The following is a 19,805-nucleotide window of genomic DNA, read 5'->3' as shown; positions in this document are numbered from 1 at the left end:
GATAAGCAATATGGCCTAAAGTGTAAAATGCAAATTTTGTCTTTAATAACATAACTGTAATAACGTAATCCTCATAATAGTTGCAAAACATCAAAAGTTTGAAACTAGACCATTTTGGAATGATTTCCCCTATTAAAATGAATTGCCCGTAGCTATAGGCTTTCAGCGGACTTTCTAACGGAGCATACCGAAAAAAGCGCGTGTCGTCCAGCCATCGTTTTTACTCGACCTCGTGGATTCTTGCATTTTCCCGAAAAACACAAATAAACCAATGAAATTACAATAATAAAGTCGAGAAACATTAACAAAAACATAAAAGAAAAGCACCGTAATAATTTAAATAACACAAAACCTCATATTTATAACAAAAATATAAGTGCTAATCCTCGATGGTAGGTGTAGGCCTCTCGCACGAGCTACTTTTCCAGCACTCCTAGCTGATCCAGAGCGAGACGGACGGACCAGTACAGGTTTTTTTTATTTTTGCTCAGAGGGTGAAAAAATACCAGTCGGATAAAATCGGCAATGCTCGTGAAGAAGGCGGGTTATTTTACCGCCGTCAAGCGTTTTTTACAATTGGTCAATTACTCTCTTCTTATGAATATTAATGAAACGTCAGACGAATGATATCCCATATGGTTGAATATTATTTAATATTCATGTATAACAAATTTCAAGACCCTCCCTTGGTTTATATGGGCCTATTGCATCTCTTAAAATGCTGTGTCCCGCCTCCAACCGTATGGGATTGGCAGGACTCAACAACGCGCAACACCATTGGCTGTGCGTCTATTTAAATGAATTATTCAAGTTTTGCCCTCGCGCAGCCAATAAACGCTCAGAATCGTTGATCTATAACCCGCCTTCTGACTGTGCAGCCCCTGCCAAGCAGACTGTGTCAACCTGTAGCAACGCTTACAGTCTATATAAAGACGTGTGCGAGAGGTTTGCTCTCAGATGCGCTTAGAGCGCACTGGAGTGTAGATCAGAAGAAGGGAAGGGGATTGCTGGAAGTGGCAATAGCTAGTATATAAACACAAATTTAGAAAGCACATTGAGTAGCAAGACACGGTAGTCACTGGGAAACCGCCATCGGACAAGTTCCGGTCACCATTGGGTGCCAGGAGAGTCTTGGTGGCGTTTCAGAGGTGTTCCTTCTTACAAAGCGGCGTGCCGGGGGAGGACGCGTCTCTTTGAATAGACAGGATGCACGGACCGCCTTCCAGCGACAGCGCATGCCCATTGCGCCTCATCAGGAGAGTGCAATTCGGCGTCCTCAGCCCTGATGAACTTGTAGGTTCTGCTCTTGGGAAGGGGTATTCTCTTAATTCTTTGAGTATTACTGTGTTACTCAAGTCCTCATCGTGTTAACATCATATTAAATACGGAGAATAACAGAAAGTGTCTTCTGTGAGCCTGTGTTTAGCTAACATAGATAGCCGGCTAGCCAATGCTTCCTCTCTAGCAAGAGCATGTGTTAGAAAGTTGAACAAACACTACACAAGAGTCCGACTTTAACAGTTAACAACAAAGTCTGATTTGAACTCATAATTTTAAGTTGTTGTTTTTCTTGTCTCTTTATTCTTTTTGACCACTTTTGGAGGCACTTGGCAGACCCAAAGTTAGACCAAGTCTCCACATTGTTCCCAGTGTCTCCCTTATTGGCAATAAAATGTCTGAAACTTTTATTTGCATGCTTTCAATTAAAGAGGTCAAATTCATTCATTCTTACAGTTCCTTAAATGCACGTATGTTTAGGAAGGAGAGTATTACAATAAACACGGAACGTTTCTCATATCAGTGTTGACCTGTCAAACTTTTCTTGAGAGCAGTGAAAAGCAACTGGCCTTTTCATTATATAACAAACCTTAAACATTTAACCTTTTTTCTGCTGGTGTGTGTGTGTGTGTATGTGTGTGTGTATATATATATATATATATATATATATATATATATATATATATATATATATATATATATATATATATTATTTTTTTTAATGGTGGTGACTGGTGAGTTGAATGAAGAATTAAGCACTTGTTGACTCAAAGTAGTCCGTTTATGTTTCATGGGCTCAAAATGTACTTTTTTGGGTACATGTAAATTAATCTCATAGTTGTGGAATTATAAAACAGCCTTAGAGATGTTCGTGTTTCCAACAGAAAGGTCTAAAGAACTTTTCAGTGTCATCTGGCAAATTTATGTAACCTACATCTAAGCTATGGCTTCTGGCTAATGACAAATATATTGTTTTTGTTGTCTTTGCATTTCTCAAACTTGATTTTTAAAAGTATTAACAATATTTTCTAATCATTGTGTAAATATGAAAATTTGTAATGCCATTACATTATCATTTTCAGAAACGGATGTCAGTCACTGAAGGGGGCATCAAGTACCCTGAGACCACAGAGGGAGGACGCCCTAAACTGGGTGGTCTCATGGACCCCCGGCAAGGGGTAATTGAAAGATCCGGCAGATGCCAGACATGTGCGGGTATGTTCATATACTGATTTTGTCCTGGGCTTTGTTGTATTTACATATTTTGAAAGCTCCTTTTTTAAATGTTTTTGCAAGAAAATTTCTGAAGTTCCACTTATTTGGTTTTCATCATTTAGGTAACATGACAGAATGCCCTGGTCATTTTGGTCACATTGAGCTGGCTAAGCCAGTCTTTCATGTTGGCTTCATTACAAAGATCATAAAGGTCCTCCGCTGTGTCTGCTTCTTCTGTTCTAAGCTGCTTGTGGATTCGGTATGTAGTAGTTTCAAATACCATTTTATTTTCTCACTGTTGCAATGTTCTCTCATTCTTCAGATGAAGTTCCTTTGGAATTTATCTCCATGTTGAAAAGGCATGGATGAATTCATCAAGCTAATTTTATACAATAATTGCTTTTTTACCCAGAACAATCCAAAAATCAAAGACATCTTGATCAAGTCGAAGGGGCAGCCGCGAAAGCGTCTGACCCATGTCTATGACCTCTGTAAAGGCAAAAACATCTGCGAGGGTGGAGAGGAGATGGACAACAAGTTTGGAGTGGAGCAGCAGGAGACAGAAGAAGACATTACCAAAGAGAAGGTGCTAAAGAGTATCATCACAGATGGCAGTTTTATAGGCTCTTTACATTGAGTCCTAAAAGTTTTTGAAATGTTTATGTAGATGTTTACCAAACCATTTAACTGATTTTGAATTTTTGCATTTCAAGGGACACGGAGGCTGTGGCAGGTACCAGCCACGTATCCGTCGCTCTGGTCTGGAGCTGTGTGCTGAGTGGAAGCACGTGAATGAAGACTCCCAAGAGAAGAAGATTCTCCTCAGCCCTGAACGCGTGCATGAGATCTTCAAACGCATTTCAGACGAGGAGGACGTGATCCTCGGCATGGACCCCAAATATTCCCGTCCCGAGTGGATGATCGTCACCGTTTTGCCTGTGCCCCCACTTGCTGTGAGACCTGCTGTGGTCATGCAAGGATCTGCTAGAAATCAGGTAAGCACTTATAAAACAAACTGAAAAAAGTCTGTTGTGGAGCTTAGTACTAATAGCTGTTAGAATTCTTGTATTTCAGTTGTTCACTCCTTTTCCCTCTAGGATGATTTGACACACAAGTTGGCTGACATTGTAAAGATCAATAACCAGCTACGGCGAAATGAGCAGAGTGGAGCTGCAGCTCACGTTATAGCAGAGGATGTCAAGCTGCTTCAGTTCCATGTGGCCACTATGGTGGACAATGAACTACCAGGCCTGCCTAGGGTAAGCTCTGTGATCTGTTATACTATACAATATATGAATTGAGGCTAGTGCCAGTTAATTGTTTGTGATCTGCATGATTCTAGATACATGAGATGTGAATTTACATCCTTTGAAATGAACTGTATGATTATGCCAGCCATAATGCTTGCTTCTGCACTAGTTGCCAGTTCAAATCATCACATATTCAGACTAATGAAGACGTTGCCCTCATCTTCTTGGTTTTGTTTCAGGCAATGCAAAAGTCTGGTCGTCCTCTAAAATCCATCAAGCAGAGGCTAAAGGGTAAGGAAGGACGTGTCAGAGGTAATCTGATGGGGAAGCGTGTAGACTTCTCTGCCCGAACTGTCATCACACCTGATCCCAACCTGCAGATCGACCAGGTCGGAGTTCCCCGTTCCATTGCTGCAAACATGACCTTCCCTGAGATTGTTACGCCCTTTAACATTGACAGGTAACATTTGGAGTATTTAGATCTCTTTATTGTACAGCCGTTATTTACACACTCTTTAATTTTTATTTCTGTGTCTTAATTTTAAGATCATCTCCATAAGCCAGGGCCCACAGTAATGGAGTTCATTGACATGCATAATCTTACTCAGGTTATGCTTAAGCAGGTAGCATAAATGCCTTAAACCATTAAGGGCTTTTCCCTGGCAAAGGCAAAAAGTTCATAAAAACAGTTTTTTGCGCTATATACAGTATGTTTGTTTATTACACAAAGTGCTAGGTAGATTACTTCTGAATTGTAATCTGGTATGGATTATAAATTACATGACTAAATTTGTAGTCAGTAATGTAATCTCTTGGATTTCATTTTAAAGTAATCTCATCTGATTTCTTTTGGATTACTTCTGAACTTGTTTTTTGTTACATGCATTTGACTAGGATAAGCTTGGACCATTTTGACAATGTTATGTAAATGCATTAAAGAATTTATTGGATCACAATAGTGATGTTTTTTTTGTGCATTTTACTTGCTATTTTTCTGTTTCTATGTGAAATAAAAGGCGCATAAAATGTTCTTACTCTAGCAATTTTAGCATTACAAACGGCTTTTCAGTTTAATGATTCAGATCAGACCAGTTATATTTGTAAATCAATTTCACACACAAAACTCAAATTGTCGCAAAGAACCCGCCCGCCCCCACTCTCCATTAGAGAGAAAAAAAAAAACTTGAAGATTTACCGAATGCATATCAGCTGTAGGCTGAATTAGAATGAAAAATGTAAAATATTTAAAAAGAGAATTATATTATGTACAATTTACTTTTGTCTGATTATATAATCCATAAACAAAATCTAATTACAAGTATTTAAAAATTAATGAATCTAATAACAAGTACTTGATTTTTGTAATCTTTAATGAAGCAGTCCAGATTACATGTAATCCATTACTAACCAGTATTGTGTGTGTGTGTGTGTATGGATGGATGGATAGATAGATACAGTTGAAGTCAGAAGTTTTCATACACTTTGGTTGAAGTCATTAACTAATTTTTTTTTTTAACCACTCCACAGATTTCATATTAGCAAACTGTAGTTTTGGCAAGTCGTTTAGGACATCTACTTTGTGCATGACATGAGTCATTTTTCCAGACAATTGTTAACGGACAGATTGTTTCACTTTTAATTGACCACATCACAATTCCGGTGGGTCAGAAGTTTTCATTCACAGCAGCTTGGAAAATTCCAGAAAATGATATCAATCCTTTAGACCATTAGCCAATTAGCTTCTGATAGGATGTGTACTGAATTGGAGGTGTACCTATGGATGTATTTTAAGGCCTACCTTCAAACTCAGTGCCTCTTTTTTGACATCATGGGAAAATCAAAAGAAATCAGCCAAGACTTCAGAAAAAAAAATTGTGGACCTTCACAAGTCTGGTTCATCCTTGGGAGCAATTTCCAAATGCCTGAAGGTACCGCATTCATCTGTACAACAATAGTACTCAAGTATATACACCATGGGACCACACAGTCATCATACCGCTCAGGAATGAGACTCATTCTGTCTCCAAGAGATGAACATAGTTTGGTGCGAAAAGTGAAAATCAGTCCCAGAGCAACAGCAAAGGACCTTGTGGAGATGCTGGAGGAAACTGGTAGACTAGTAACTATCCATAGTAAAATGAGTCCTATATTGACATAACCTGAAAGGCTTCTCAGCAAAGAAGCCACTGTCCAAAATCACCATAAAAATGCCAGACTACAGTTTACAAGTGAAAGTGGGGGCAAAGATCTTACTTTTTGGAGAAATTTCCTCTGATCTGATGAAACAAAAATGAAGCTTTTTGGCCATAATGACATCATTATGTTTGGAGGAAAAAGGGTGAGGCTTGCAAGCCGAAGAACACCATCCCAACCGTGAAGCATGGGGGTGGCAGCATCATGTTGTGGGGGTGCTTTGCTGCAGGAGGGACTAGTGCACTTCACAAAATAGATGGCATCATGAGGAAGGAACATTATGTGGATATTGAAGCAACATCTCAAGACATCAGCCTGGAAGTTAAAGCTCGGTCGCAAATGGACAATGACCCCAAGCATACCTCAAGTTGTGTCAAAATGGCTTAAGGACAACAAAGTCAAGGTATTGGAGTGGCATCACAAAGCCCTGACCTCAATCTGATAGAAAATTTGTGGGCAGAACTGAAAAAGTGTGTGCGAGCAAGGAGGCCAACAAACTTGACTCGGTTACACCAGTTCAGTCTTGGAGGAATGGGCCAAAATTCCAGCAACTTATTGTGAGAAGCTTGTGGAAGGCTACCCAAAACGTTTGACCCAAGTTAAACCATTCAAAGGCAATGCTACCAAATACTAACAAAGTGTACGTAAACTTCTGACCCACTGGGAATGTGATGAAAGAAATAAAAGCTGAAATAAGTTGTTCTCTCTAGTATTATTCTGACATTTCACATTCTTAAAATAAAGTAGTGATCCTAACTGACCTATGACACGGAATGTTTTCTACGAAAAAATGTCAGGAATTGTGGAAAACTGAGTTTAAATGTATTTGGCTAAGGTGTATGTAAATTTCTGAATTCAACTGTAGATGGATAGATATATAGATACAGTATACACACAATGACAATGGTATTTTGTCATAAATGTAATTGTAGTCATTGTCAAGTTCAGCTCCAACTAAGTTTAGACTACTTTAACTCTTCTCTCCTTTAACTTTCCAGACTCCAAGAGCTTGTGAGGAGAGGTAACAGTCAGTACCCAGGAGCCAAATATATCGTCCGTGACAACGGTGACAGAATTGACCTGCGTTTCCACCCTAAACCAAGTGACCTTCACCTTCAGATTGGATACAAAGTTAGTTTTGACCATCTGTTGCACTGACCAGTTTAATGTAAGAATTTGGGGTATAACATAATATGGTGAGCAGTGTTTGAAATCCATGTGTTTTCTTGCCAGGTTGAACGACACATGTGCGATGGGGACATTATTGTGTTCAACAGACAGCCCACGCTGCACAAAATGTCTATGATGGGCCATAGAGTGCGAATCTTGCCTTGGTCTACATTTCGACTCAACCTGAGGTATTCCAGATTTCCTTAAGACTTGGTCTGTCACAGTGGTTGTAGTTTATGCTGATCAGATTTAGCAACATTCCAATAGGAGCATATTTGACTCTGCAGAAGAGGGCGATTGTATTTTAAAAGAAACATTCCCTTTACCTCTAGTGTGACAACCCCGTACAACGCTGACTTTGACGGCGATGAGATGAACCTGCACTTGCCACAGTCTCTGGAGACCCGTGCTGAGATCCAAGAACTGGCCATGGTGCCCCGTATGATTGTCACACCACAGTCCAACAGACCAGTCATGGGCATTGTGCAGGACACACTCACAGCTGTGCGCAAGTTCACCAAGAGAGATGTCTTCTTAGAGAGGGTGTGTTTACAAAGCATTGGGAGCAAGTTTGACCTGAATCATGAATGTAACAAGCTGTAAGGATGTACAGATGAATGACATTCATGCTAATGAAGAGCTTGGCTCTTATTTGTTTGCTTTATTTCAGGGTGAGGTGATGAACCTTCTTATGTTTCTCTCAACATGGGATGGTAAAGTGCCCCAACCAGCCATCTTGAAGCCTCGACCTCTATGGACAGGCAAACAGATCTTCAGCTTGATCATTCCTGGACACATTAATGCCATACGCACACACAGCACCCACCCTGATGAAGAGGACAGTGGTCCTTATAAGCACATCTCCCCTGGAGATACCAAGGTACAATAGGGGTTCCCAAATTTTGGCACTGTTTTAAAGGTTTATTCATCCAAACGTTGTTTATGCAAGTCTGGTTGTCTGAGTGTATGTGATTTGAATGCTTTTTCAGGTAATTGTGGAGAATGGTGAGCTGATCATGGGGATTCTGTGTAAGAAGTCTTTAGGAACTTCAGCCGGCTCTCTGGTCCATATCTCATACCTTGAGATGGGCCATGACATCACACGACTCTTTTATTCCAACATCCAGACTGTGGTCAACAACTGGCTGCTCATTGAGGGTATAATACAAAGCAGTTTTGGTAGTTGTACACCTGTTTAAAGTCATTTTGACATCAGACACTTAATTTTTTTACCCCTTGTCTGCTTCAGGTCACTCTATTGGTATTGGAGACTCCATTGCCGATAAAGCGACATATCAGGACATTCAGAACACTATTAAGAAAGCCAAACAGGATGTGATAGAGGTGAGAATTTGTAGTCAAACATGTAATTGAAGCATTTTTTGATATTGCTAAACTTCAGGAATCTATGTAATGGAGCCCTTGTGCATACATTTATGCATGTAATCTCTTCTCACAGGTCATTGAGAAAGCTCACAATAATGAGTTGGAGCCTACACCTGGTAACACTCTGAGACAGACCTTTGAGAACCAGGTTAACCGCATTCTGAACGATGCTCGTGACAAGACTGGATCCTCTGCCCAGAAATCACTGTCAGAGTATAACAATTTCAAATCCATGGTGGTGGCTGGTTCCAAAGGTTCAAAAATTAACATTTCACAGGTGAGATGGTGTTTGATTGTAAGTAAGTCTTACGCCTTAAGGCACTTGACATGGACACATGAGTAATCAAACAATAACTGTTTCATACTGTTTTTGAACAATTTTATCTTCACCCTTCTAGGTTATTGCTGTGGTGGGGCAGCAAAACGTTGAGGGTAAACGAATCCCTTTTGGTTTTAAGCACCGCACTCTCCCTCACTTCATTAAAGATGACTATGGTCCTGAGAGTAGAGGCTTTGTGGAAAACTCTTATTTGGCCGGTCTGACGCCAACGGAGTTCTTCTTTCACGCCATGGGAGGCAGAGAGGGTCTGATCGACACAGCTGTCAAAACTGCTGAGACAGGTAATGAATGGAATGAGGAGCTAATGGGGGCTGCAATGCCTGTTTCTGGTCCCACCGTAATGTGTCATGAGAAATTGATCTACACTTATGTTTATCAGTTTTTAATTTAAATTAAGTGTTTTCTGATGTATTTTTTTCCCATTCTTCAGGTTACATTCAGCGTCGTCTGATCAAATCTATGGAGTCTGTTATGGTGAAGTACGATGCTACAGTCAGAAATTCCATTAACCAGGTTGTCCAGCTGAGGTATGGAGAGGATGGGCTGGCAGCCGAAGCAGTGGAGTTTCAGAACATGGCCACACTTAAGCCCTCCAACAAAGCCTTTGAGAAGAAGTGAGTGTAGATGCTTTTTGTGCTCATAGTGATGTAGTGTTTACCAATAATAGTTTAAGCCAACTGAAAATGAAAGCTTCAGTGTTTAATTTCTGTGGCACTAGTGTCACCAAACGGAATTGCAAAAATTCTCAAATGGGTTTCCTGAACACTACCCCAACCACCATTGGTCAAAAGTAGATGGTCCATTGTTTGAGCCGATGTTACTATAGGTGTGTTCAACTTCATGCAGCGCTGTGCAGACTGATATGCGCCTGGTTTGAACCATTGCATGTCGGTAAGAAAATCTATCAGACTTTCTTTGGTGTAAGCCATCAACATGTCGTGAGGGTAAGGCGAGACCAGCTGCCTGGCTCAGCTGATTCAGCTGCACAAGCTCATATGACAGCACAGCTTATTCTTAAGGCCAAAGTATATTTCGGCTGTCCGTGTTGCAAATCACATCGCACACCATATGTGTGATGCAAATTTCATTATCAGCCCAGATTTTCCCAACAGGTGGACACATCGTCTGTGCATGCGCTTGCCATTGACTGTATTAAGAGTATCACAAAGCAGCTGTAGTGGGCATGCGTCAAATGCGTTCATATTTTCTCTTCGAAAAGCAATGCGGTCAAGGGGGCACGAGCCAACCCGGAACACACAGAAACGAAGTATACCCCAAATGTGTTTATATAAACGTAAAATTGTATTTTCATGTAAGCGTAAACTTGCACATTTATTCCTAAAATTATTTTATTTTTATTTATGTATTGGTTTTTAAATAATGTTGGCTTATATAGGACTCTCTTGTATATAGGTATGTCCCGATACCATTTTTTGAGTATGAGTACTGCTACTTTTTGTTTAGTACTTACCAATACCGAGACCGATACCTGTTTTTTTTTTTTTTTTTTCTGAACTCAATATCAGCAGTTTATTTTAATTTTTATCATCAAAATTGTTTAAATAAATTAAAACTTTGATTAAAGTATAACAATTTTCAACATGAAATTGTATTTTTATCGAATGAAGTGATTTTATACAGAACCTCACAGCACAATCCTAAATATAACATTGGAGTTATTTTTGTCAAATAACGTTCAACCGTCTGTATAGCTGAATTTCTATCACGTATCCATATCTACAATAAATATAGCAAACATTGCGCAATCTGATGGCTCTCTTTTCTACTCTTTCCCCCGGCAAAACTGCAACTAGCAAATCTGGCCGATTGGTAAGGTGGGGCACAATTGGAAGTCGAACACACCCAATGTCCGGCTGGTTAGGTGTTTACTTTTTGGGGGAAATCAACTTATAAAATGGCTTGCTGATAGTTTTCACTGCATATTAAGGAGGGAAAAGTGTTGTAGCATAAAAAATTACACTAATTATATGCTGTTAATTAGCTCTTTAAAGATGACATAGGTTAACCTATGTCCTTTTTTTTTTTTTTTTTTTTTTAGTGCGAGTTGGTCCTTTTCAAAGTTATTGTTTGTTTTCAAATTATGGTTTTCTTGTCTGAGCAAAGAGCCGATACACAGCTGATTACCTGCTAACATCATTAATTCAACCTTCAACATCTGTCTTTAATCGCATAGATTCAAGTTTGACTACACCAACGAACGAGCTCTCCGTCGCACTCTACAGGAGGATGTGGTGAAAGATGTGATGACAAATGCTCATGTCCAGAGTGGGCTGGAGCGAGAGTTTGAGAAGATGAGGGAAGACCGAGAGATCCTGAGAGCCATTTTTCCCACAGGAGACAGCAAGGTGTGTCCCGCAGTGTTAGATTAAACATTTAAGCTTCATGTGCATTTGCCGTTTGGTTGAGATGGCCTCATACAATGGTCACAAATGGATGACATGCATGAGTATAACTGTACAGTGTACATGCACACAACAGGTCTTTAGACCCAAAGTTAATGGAAACTGGCATGTTTCCCCTAGGTGGTACTGCCATGCAACCTCGCCAGAATGATTTGGAATGCTCAGAAGATTTTCCGCATAAATCCTCGGACACCAACTGACCTCAACCCAGTGCGAGTAGTGGAAGGTGGGTGAAACAAACTAATTGGGTGGGGAATGTTTTAACAGTTAAGCCTTTATATTTTTGTCATCCTGCTACACCGTTTTATACACTGCTTTAAACCTCTTAAGGCTGTAGTGATTGAGCAGGTCTCCCAACTAAATTAAGACCTTGCTTCTGCCAGCTAAATAAAGCCTGCTGACGACTGATCCCTATAGCTTACATTGTCTTGTGGCAGATCTGTGCAAGCTGATTATAAAAGCCAGTTTTATATCTTTTGTATACTTGTTGACCGAAGAAAAATTGGTGAAATTGACCACATATACTATTTTTCTGTGCCTACTCAGTAGTTCATATGACTTCCTTTTTATTCAGCTTTTGTTCCCCATAATGCAAGCACCATTACTTTGCTTTGTCGTGATTGTGGAAACACTCACTAATTGTGTTATTGGAATGGGCTACAGATGAACCCTGCAACAGTACAATTGTGCATTAATTACAAGGCTATGGTTCTATTCACAATGTGGTTTTTGTGTATAGGAGTTCAGGAGTTGAGTAAGAAGCTGGTGATCGTAAATGGTGATGATCAGCTAAGCAGGCAAGCCCAGGAGAACGCCACTCTGCTCTTCAATATCCACCTGCGTTCAACCCTCTGCTCGAAGCGAATGACTGAGGAGTTCCGTCTTAGCACAGAGGCTTTTGATTGGTTGCTCGGAGAGATAGAGACCAAATTTAACCAGTCGATTGTAAGTATTAATGCTTGATTAGAGCTGTTCAAATATTGTATAAATCTTGTATAAAGTAGGAAGGAGAGAGCAACGACACTTGTAATTGTACAATTATTGAATTTAAAATCAACTAGAGCAATTTACCTTAAGATTTTTAAATGGATAGTTCAAAGGCAAAGATGAAAATGATCATTTACTCATAATGTTCCATGTTGTCTTTTGTGGAACACAAAGGGACATCTTAGGCAAAGTGACCGCATCGGCCACCATCTTTTTTTTTTTTTTGTTTTGTTTTTTTTTTTTTTTTTGTATGGTAAAAAGATGCAATGAAAGTGAATGATGACTGCGACAAACATTGTGAAACATCATGTTCATACGGGTTTGGAACAACGAGTTGGAGAAAATCATTCATTTTTGGTCAAACTATGCCTTTAAAGAATTTTCTCCAACATTATTACATTAAAGTGTTCCCATTGGCCAAGGACGACTCCATTGAACTTTGCCTCGTCTCTTCCTCAGGCTCACCCTGGTGAGATGGTAGGTGCTCTGGCTGCCCAATCTTTGGGAGAGCCTGCCACTCAGATGACCCTGAACACTTTCCATTATGCTGGTGTGTCTGCCAAAAACGTCACTCTTGGTGTGCCTCGTCTCAAAGAGCTTATCAACATCTCTAAGCGACCCAAGACTCCCTCTTTGACAGTCTTCCTCCTGGGCCAAGCGGCCCGTGATGCAGAGAGGGCCAAAGATATCCTCTGTCGGCTGGAGCACACAACCCTGCGCAAGGTCACTGCCAACACAGCCATTTATTATGACCCCAACCCACAGAACACAGTGGTGACGGAGGATCAGGAGTGGGTGAACGTATACTACGAGATGCCTGACTTTGACGTGACCCGCATTTCACCTTGGCTGCTGCGTATCGAACTCGACCGCAAACACATGACTGACCGTAAACTGACCATGGAACAGATCGCAGAGAAGATCAATGCTGGTGAGTGTAAACAACCATGAGAATATTTATCAGTAGATCAAATACACAAATGTTTATACATTGTTTAAATTATGAAACAGGCTTTTTGTGGGGTGGTACATAAAGTGTCAAACACTAATCCCTCTCTCTCTCCTAGGATTTGGTGATGACCTAAACTGCATCTTCAATGATGACAATGCTGAGAAACTGGTGCTGCGAATTCGTATCATGAATAGCGATGAGAATAAGTTCCAAGAGGTACTTTTTTTTCCTAATTGATCTTGTTTGATCAGGGTTCTGACCATCATGAAAAATCTGGAAATATCAGGGAATTTTGAAACTGTTTTAAAGTCCTGGATAAGTCATAGAAATTACTTTACAACTTGCTCACAGACCATGTTGATGTCTGATTGTGAGCAGATTGTTCTTTTAAGTCAGTTCTTTTAAAGGAAATTGAACCGTACACCAATCGGCCTGAGTGGTTCATTAGGGAATCAGTCTGAATCAAAATTATCTTTTAAAAATGTTTTATCCAGTAATCACAAATGACTCGAAAGGTCATGGAAATTAATTTGTAAAAAGGTGTTAACTAGCCTCATTGCTCTCAATATCATATCCTAAACTTCTGATCTCATCTCCAGGATGAGGAGGTAGTGGATAAGATGGATGATGATGTCTTCCTGCGCTGCATTGAATCCAACATGCTAACAGACATGACCCTCCAAGGCATCGAGCAGATCAGCAAGGTATTTTATTTATAAACTTCTCACTATAGAAATAATTTTACTTGTTTAAAGAACACTTTTTACACTGAATGATTAATTTCTCCCACTCTGTTCCCTAGGTCTACATGCATCTTCCACAGACGGACAACAAGAAGAAAATCATCATTACAGAAGAGGGAGAGTTTAAAGCCCTGCAGGAGTGGATTCTGGAAACAGATGGAGTCAGCCTCATGAGGGTCCTCAGTGAGAAAGATGTGGACCCTGTCAGGACCACCTCCAATGACATTGTGGAGATTTTCACTGTAAGACTTTTCAATTCAATAGTTTGCACTTTGAGGACTTCATTGGTCACCATTTTTAGACAAAGAACTTATCAAATGTGTGCTCTTCACCTGCAGGTTCTTGGTATTGAGGCGGTGCGTAAGGCTCTGGAGAGAGAGTTATACCATGTCATCTCTTTCGACGGTTCTTATGTCAACTATCGCCATCTTGCCTTGCTGTGTGACACAATGACCTGTAGGGGTCACCTGATGGCCATCACTCGTCATGGCATCAATAGACAGGACACTGGACCACTCATGAAGTGCTCCTTTGAAGAAACTGTGAGAACTCAAATTTATCCACTTAATTCAAAACATTTTGATTTATATTATACAGTGGGATTTTAAGAGTCTATATTGAAATTTTTACATTTGATATTCAAATTATGATTTTAAACCTCAAAACGAAGCTTTAGGATTTTGAAATCTAATAAAATGCAATGACAAAGATTCTTCAATATTTCTTGGCTATTAATCAAATAAGCATATTTGTGACATTGACCATGTTAACACTGTACAAAAGGTCAAGAACTAGTTTCTTCCATTAAAGCACAAGATGCTCTTTGGAAGATTTTAAAATCATGCAGGGGTAACATGGATCATCAGGTTTTGCACAAACTTGAGTCCAGGCCACCTCTCCCATGATGTCATTGCAAAAATTGGGACATACCAAATACAAGAAACTCTGACATTCTTAAATTTTAATATAAACTTTCTGAACAAACTTCTATTTTCTACAGGTGGATGTGTTGATGGAAGCCTCATCTCATGGGGAAAGTGACCCAATGAAAGGTGTGTCTGAGAACATTATGCTGGGACAGCTGGCTCCTGCAGGCACTGGCTGCTTTGACCTGTTATTGGATGCTGAGAAATGCAAATATGGCATGGAGATTCCTACCAACATCCCTGGCATAAGTGTTGCAGGACGTAAGTGAAAAGTCCTATTTTGAGACCTTGAGGTCTTAAAATTTAAGCCAAATAATAACACTTTTTCCTTTCCAGCCACAGGTATGTTCTTTGGCTCTGCCCCCAGCCCCATGAGTGGCATGTCTCCAGCAATGACTCCCTGGAACACAGGAGCTACTCCTGCATATGGTGCTTGGTCTCCCAGTGTCGGTAAGTGAAGCATTCTACTGTGATATCAGTAAAAAAAAAAAATATATATATATATATATATATTTTTAGTAACACCCTTATTTACAGTGCCTTATCTCTTGTGCATGATTGCAGACTTAACTTTTTCATGCTCTGTTCTTTTCCATAAAGGAAGTGGAATGACACCAGGTGCCGCAGGCTTCTCTCCCAGCGCTGCGTCTGATGCCAGTGGCTTCTCGCCCGGCTACTCTCCTGCCTGGTCCCCTACTCCTGGTTCTCCTGGATCACCTGGGCCAGCCAGCCCTTATATCCCCTCACCAGGTTACTGCACTGTTCATTTAAGCCTGGTTTTCTTCATAGTAACAATTTTGTGACAACATTGTTTGTCCAGTTGCATGTTTTTATTTTTTTTGCAAACTGAACTGGTCACTAATGTTTTCCTTCAATTTTTTCAGGAGCTTTGTCTCCCAACTACTCTCCAACATCTCCTGCCTACGAGCCTCGTTCCCCTGGTGGCTACACCCCACAGAGCCCTGGCTACTCTCCAACCTCACCATCATACTCTCCAACTTCGCCATCTTATTCTCCCACCAGCCCCAACTACAGCCCCACATCTCCGTCCTACTCTCCCACATCACCCTCCTATTCTCCCACATCTCCATCCTATTCTCCGACATCTCCAAGCTACTCCCCAACCTCACCCTCTTACTCTCCGACCTCGCCGTCTTACTCCCCAACCTCACCATCCTACTCGCCCACATCACCAAGCTATAGCCCAACGTCACCCAGCTACAGCCCCACCTCGCCAAGCTACAGCCCCACATCCCCATCCTACTCCCCCACCTCTCCGTCTTATTCCCCCACCTCCCCTTCCTACTCCCCTACCTCCCCCAGCTACTCTCCAACCTCCCCAAGCTACTCCCCAACATCTCCAAGCTACAGCCCCACTTCACCCAACTACACACCCACCTCACCCAGTTACTCCCCAACCTCTCCTTCTTACAGCCCTACCTCGCCCTCCTACTCGCCCACCTCTCCCAATTACACCCCAACCAGCCCCAATTATTCCCCCACATCTCCTTCATACTCACCCACCTCACCATCCTACTCACCATCCAGTCCACGCTACACCCCACAGTCTCCCACCTACACCCCAAGTTCGCCCTCCTACAGCCCGAGTTCTCCATCATACTCCCCCACCTCTCCAAAATACACTCCCACCTCTCCTTCCTACAGTCCCAGTTCTCCTGAATATACCCCAACGTCACCTAAATATTCACCCACTTCCCCGAAGTACTCGCCCACCTCACCCAAATACAGCCCCACCTCTCCAACCTACTCTCCAACTACACCCAAGTACAGCCCCACCTCCCCTACTTACTCTCCAACTTCTCCCACTTACACCCCAACCAGCCCCAAATATTCGCCCACCTCCCCAACCTACTCTCCAACTTCTCCAAAATACTCACCAACATCTCCTACCTACTCTCCGACTAGCCCCAAGGGCTCCACCTACAGCCCAACTTCTCCTGGCTACAGCCCCACCTCTCCGACCTACAGCCCAGCCATCAGCCCTGACGACAGTGATGAAGAAAATAACTAAAGATGGTTTGGGCCGTTTGTCCCACTTCCCTGATTGGAACTCTGACCCTGGGAAAAAGACTGAAGGAAAGCCACTCAGCTGGGGTTGCTGTGATTTACAGGGAAGGCTGAGGAACTTGGGATCCCACATGTGAATTATTTTTTTTTTTTATAATTCACATGTGGACTTCTTGGACTATTCTAAAATAGCCTCACTAAACAAGCTCACTTTTAATGGTTGCATCTGTTGTCACAGGTTTGAACTATAAGCCATACAAGGCTGCCTTTGTATAGACCATTTTTGTTCTAAGTTTGAGGGAGAGATTACTGAACCGTAACTCAAAATTGATGGAAAGATGCTGGATGTTGACTGTTTTTGGAGGAAAAAGATTTGTGCTCCTCCTTTCCATCCAGTCATTTCTGTCTCCCTAACTTTTTCTCAAATTCAGTGTTGGATGTAAAAGAAATGAGATCTCAAAGTATTGCCAAAAGCCTTCAAACAGAAAACAGTGGATTGTATCTAAAAAGTTTCAAAATGAAACCTTGAAAAATCTATATATCTTAAAAAGAAAGGGGAAACTGACCTTCTACATTTTACAGAAACTATTCTTTTTTTCTTAATGTATATAAGCGCTTGTTGCTAGTTTTGATTTTTGCAATATAAGTGGAGGTCAGAATTGAGATCTGTTTAAAGGTTAATGTTGATTTTCTGTCAAATTTGACTTCACTCATGAAAAATGTTATTTCTAAAGAAATGGGGCAGTGGCTGATGTTTATTAGAAAGTTGCATTTTGAAACATGGTGAAGGTGATGTACATTTTTCAGATAAAAAAAAAAGTCTTGTAATACTGTAGTCTGTAATGTATGCCAGCCCATGATATGGGTAAAAGTGTTGTGTAGTGATTTTATAGTAATAATTGGAGAAAGGATGCATGGTTTTAAGCCATCATCTTTCTAATCAATTGTGTCCCCAAATCCCTCTGTCCCCAAAAGATGCAAGCCTTATGTCCTTCACCAGCATCTACCCAGTGCTTTACCATTTTAAAAATAGCAAAAACAAAACATGAAACAATAACCAGCAGTCTTGTACCTCTGAGCGCACAGAGGAAGTGTATTTGTTACCTTTCTGGTTTTCTTTTATCCTAAGAGTGGGCTTGGCAGGAGATGACTAGGTGCACTGCTTTGCACAAGCTGAACTGTTAACATTTTCAAACCTACTAGCTTTAAATCTTATCAGAGATCTGAAATCCCTGTCCTTAGCACTCAACCCTTTAATCTCTAATTAGCAAGTGTATAATTGTGTGTTTCTGATATTTGGATCATTTATTCAAAGTTATTTTATAAGTACATTTGCTGTTCTCTTGTGTGAATTATTGAGGAAAGGATTTATTTTACACAATTTTCTAGTGCTGGCTTCATAGTTGTCTTCGAGTCAGCCTGGCTCCCTGGATTAAGTGCTTGGGGAAAAGGTGCACTTTGACTTGTTTCCTTTTGAATATGCACTGTTTCATATCTAGCGTCATCGTGCCCTTAGACCTTGTGGTCATTTATCCTAAATTTGTCTTCACACAGCTGATTCTGTACCTGCTTAGTGCTTGATAGGCAAAAGGCATACATTTTCTATAACATCATTTGCTTAAACAGTAGAGGGTGACAGAGACTTGAGTTAACATCAGTGACAAGTGGCATTTGGTTCTATTCAGGTGCAAACGGCACCTGTTGTTTCCCTCAAGCTGGTTTTCCTAATAGACACTTGTAGTGACAGGAGTTTTTGTTGACCTGTAAAGAACTTTAATGCTCTTGCATATTTCAGTTTTAGAATTAAGGCCTCATATTGCATTAGGGAGAGCAGTTTTGGCAGTGTCTCTTTAATGTCCTTGTTTGCCTTCAGTTTCATGGATGTTTCAAACAAGTCATGTTATTACTCTGTACCCAGGCTCCTAGTAATGTGCGTGTGTGCATGAGGGAATAAATGGTAAGACAGGGTTTTCATGCGATCGAGTAAATACTGGGTGGGGTTTATGGGGGAAAGAACATTTAAATTAAGAGAAATTGCCACTGTATAGAAATCAGTCTGATTACTTCATTTTCTGTATCTATTTGTTTTTTTGTTTTTTTTGACTTAGAAAAATAAAAAGTTTGATTACACCTGTTGTTTGTTTCTTTAAAAAACAGGGGTTGTGTGTTTGATGTGGAAATATGTATTAAAATATTTTTTTCGAGTTCAATACAAGTTAAGCTCAGTCAACAGTGTTTGTAGCATGATGTTGATTTCCACAAATCAATTTCAAGTTAGCCCTCAATTAAGGCAATTACATGTAAGGTTTTTACAATAGAAGTCAATGGGGCCGGTCCATCCATAAACATTAACATACACACGGTTTCAAAAGTATAGTAACTAGATGCAAACATCATGCATGTTAATATGTTTTTGGTGTGATAAAATCACTTTGTTGCCATGACGAGACAACCTTGTAATTGATTTTATCAGACTAAAATCAAGTAGAACAGATTTTATCACATTAAAATCATGTTAACACAATGTTTGTTTTGTAGCAACACTTTTGAACTTTAATGTTTATGGACTGGCCACATTCACTTAGATTATAAGTGGCTCACTGTAACCACAATTCTTTTATTTTTTTAATAGAGGGACAATTGAGATTATTTTCTGAGCTAATTTATATTGTACTATAGATGTTTTTAACTGAGCTCAACTATGTATTGAAGCTTCAAATTGGAATTGAGTTGTATCTTACTAGTAGAACAGGTGCAATTTAAGTGAGAAATCATATGACTTATGATTCAACAGAGTGTTTGTTTAGGTTCTTTAATGAAACAGCGATGTCTGTCTGTAAGAACACCACATTGTTGATGCTCAGACATTATCCAGTTCATAATTTCTAATTTCCAAATCAAGAATTTCCCTTGC

At 40.3% G+C, this 19,805-nt stretch overlaps 1 protein-coding gene across 1 annotated transcript; it reads left to right on the top strand.

The window, feature by feature from the left end:
- Positions 1-972: 972 nt before the first annotated feature.
- LOC127426977 (DNA-directed RNA polymerase II subunit RPB1-like) lies at positions 973-19,021 on the top strand. Its single transcript, XM_051674217.1, has 28 exons — positions 973-1,293; positions 2,361-2,493; positions 2,616-2,752; positions 2,906-3,079; positions 3,207-3,488; positions 3,591-3,752; positions 3,983-4,203; positions 6,935-7,067; positions 7,170-7,294; positions 7,439-7,649; positions 7,777-7,986; positions 8,096-8,264; positions 8,356-8,450; positions 8,566-8,769; positions 8,891-9,113; positions 9,263-9,446; positions 11,027-11,198; positions 11,376-11,481; positions 11,995-12,200; positions 12,702-13,173; positions 13,310-13,410; positions 13,794-13,898; positions 13,997-14,179; positions 14,276-14,479; positions 14,938-15,124; positions 15,200-15,313; positions 15,464-15,613; positions 15,748-19,021. The coding sequence occupies exons 1-28, from the start codon at positions 1,207-1,209 to the stop codon at positions 16,893-16,895; spliced, it is 5,898 nt and encodes a 1,965-aa protein (XP_051530177.1). The 5' UTR covers positions 973-1,206; the 3' UTR covers positions 16,896-19,021.
- Positions 19,022-19,805: the final 784 nt, after the last annotated feature.

This window comes from Myxocyprinus asiaticus, chromosome 36 (assembly GCF_019703515.2).
Source record: "Myxocyprinus asiaticus isolate MX2 ecotype Aquarium Trade chromosome 36, UBuf_Myxa_2, whole genome shotgun sequence".
Classification (NCBI taxonomy): Eukaryota; Metazoa; Chordata; class Actinopteri; order Cypriniformes; family Catostomidae; genus Myxocyprinus; species Myxocyprinus asiaticus.
This window is presented reverse-complemented; position numbering and strand designations above follow the sequence as displayed.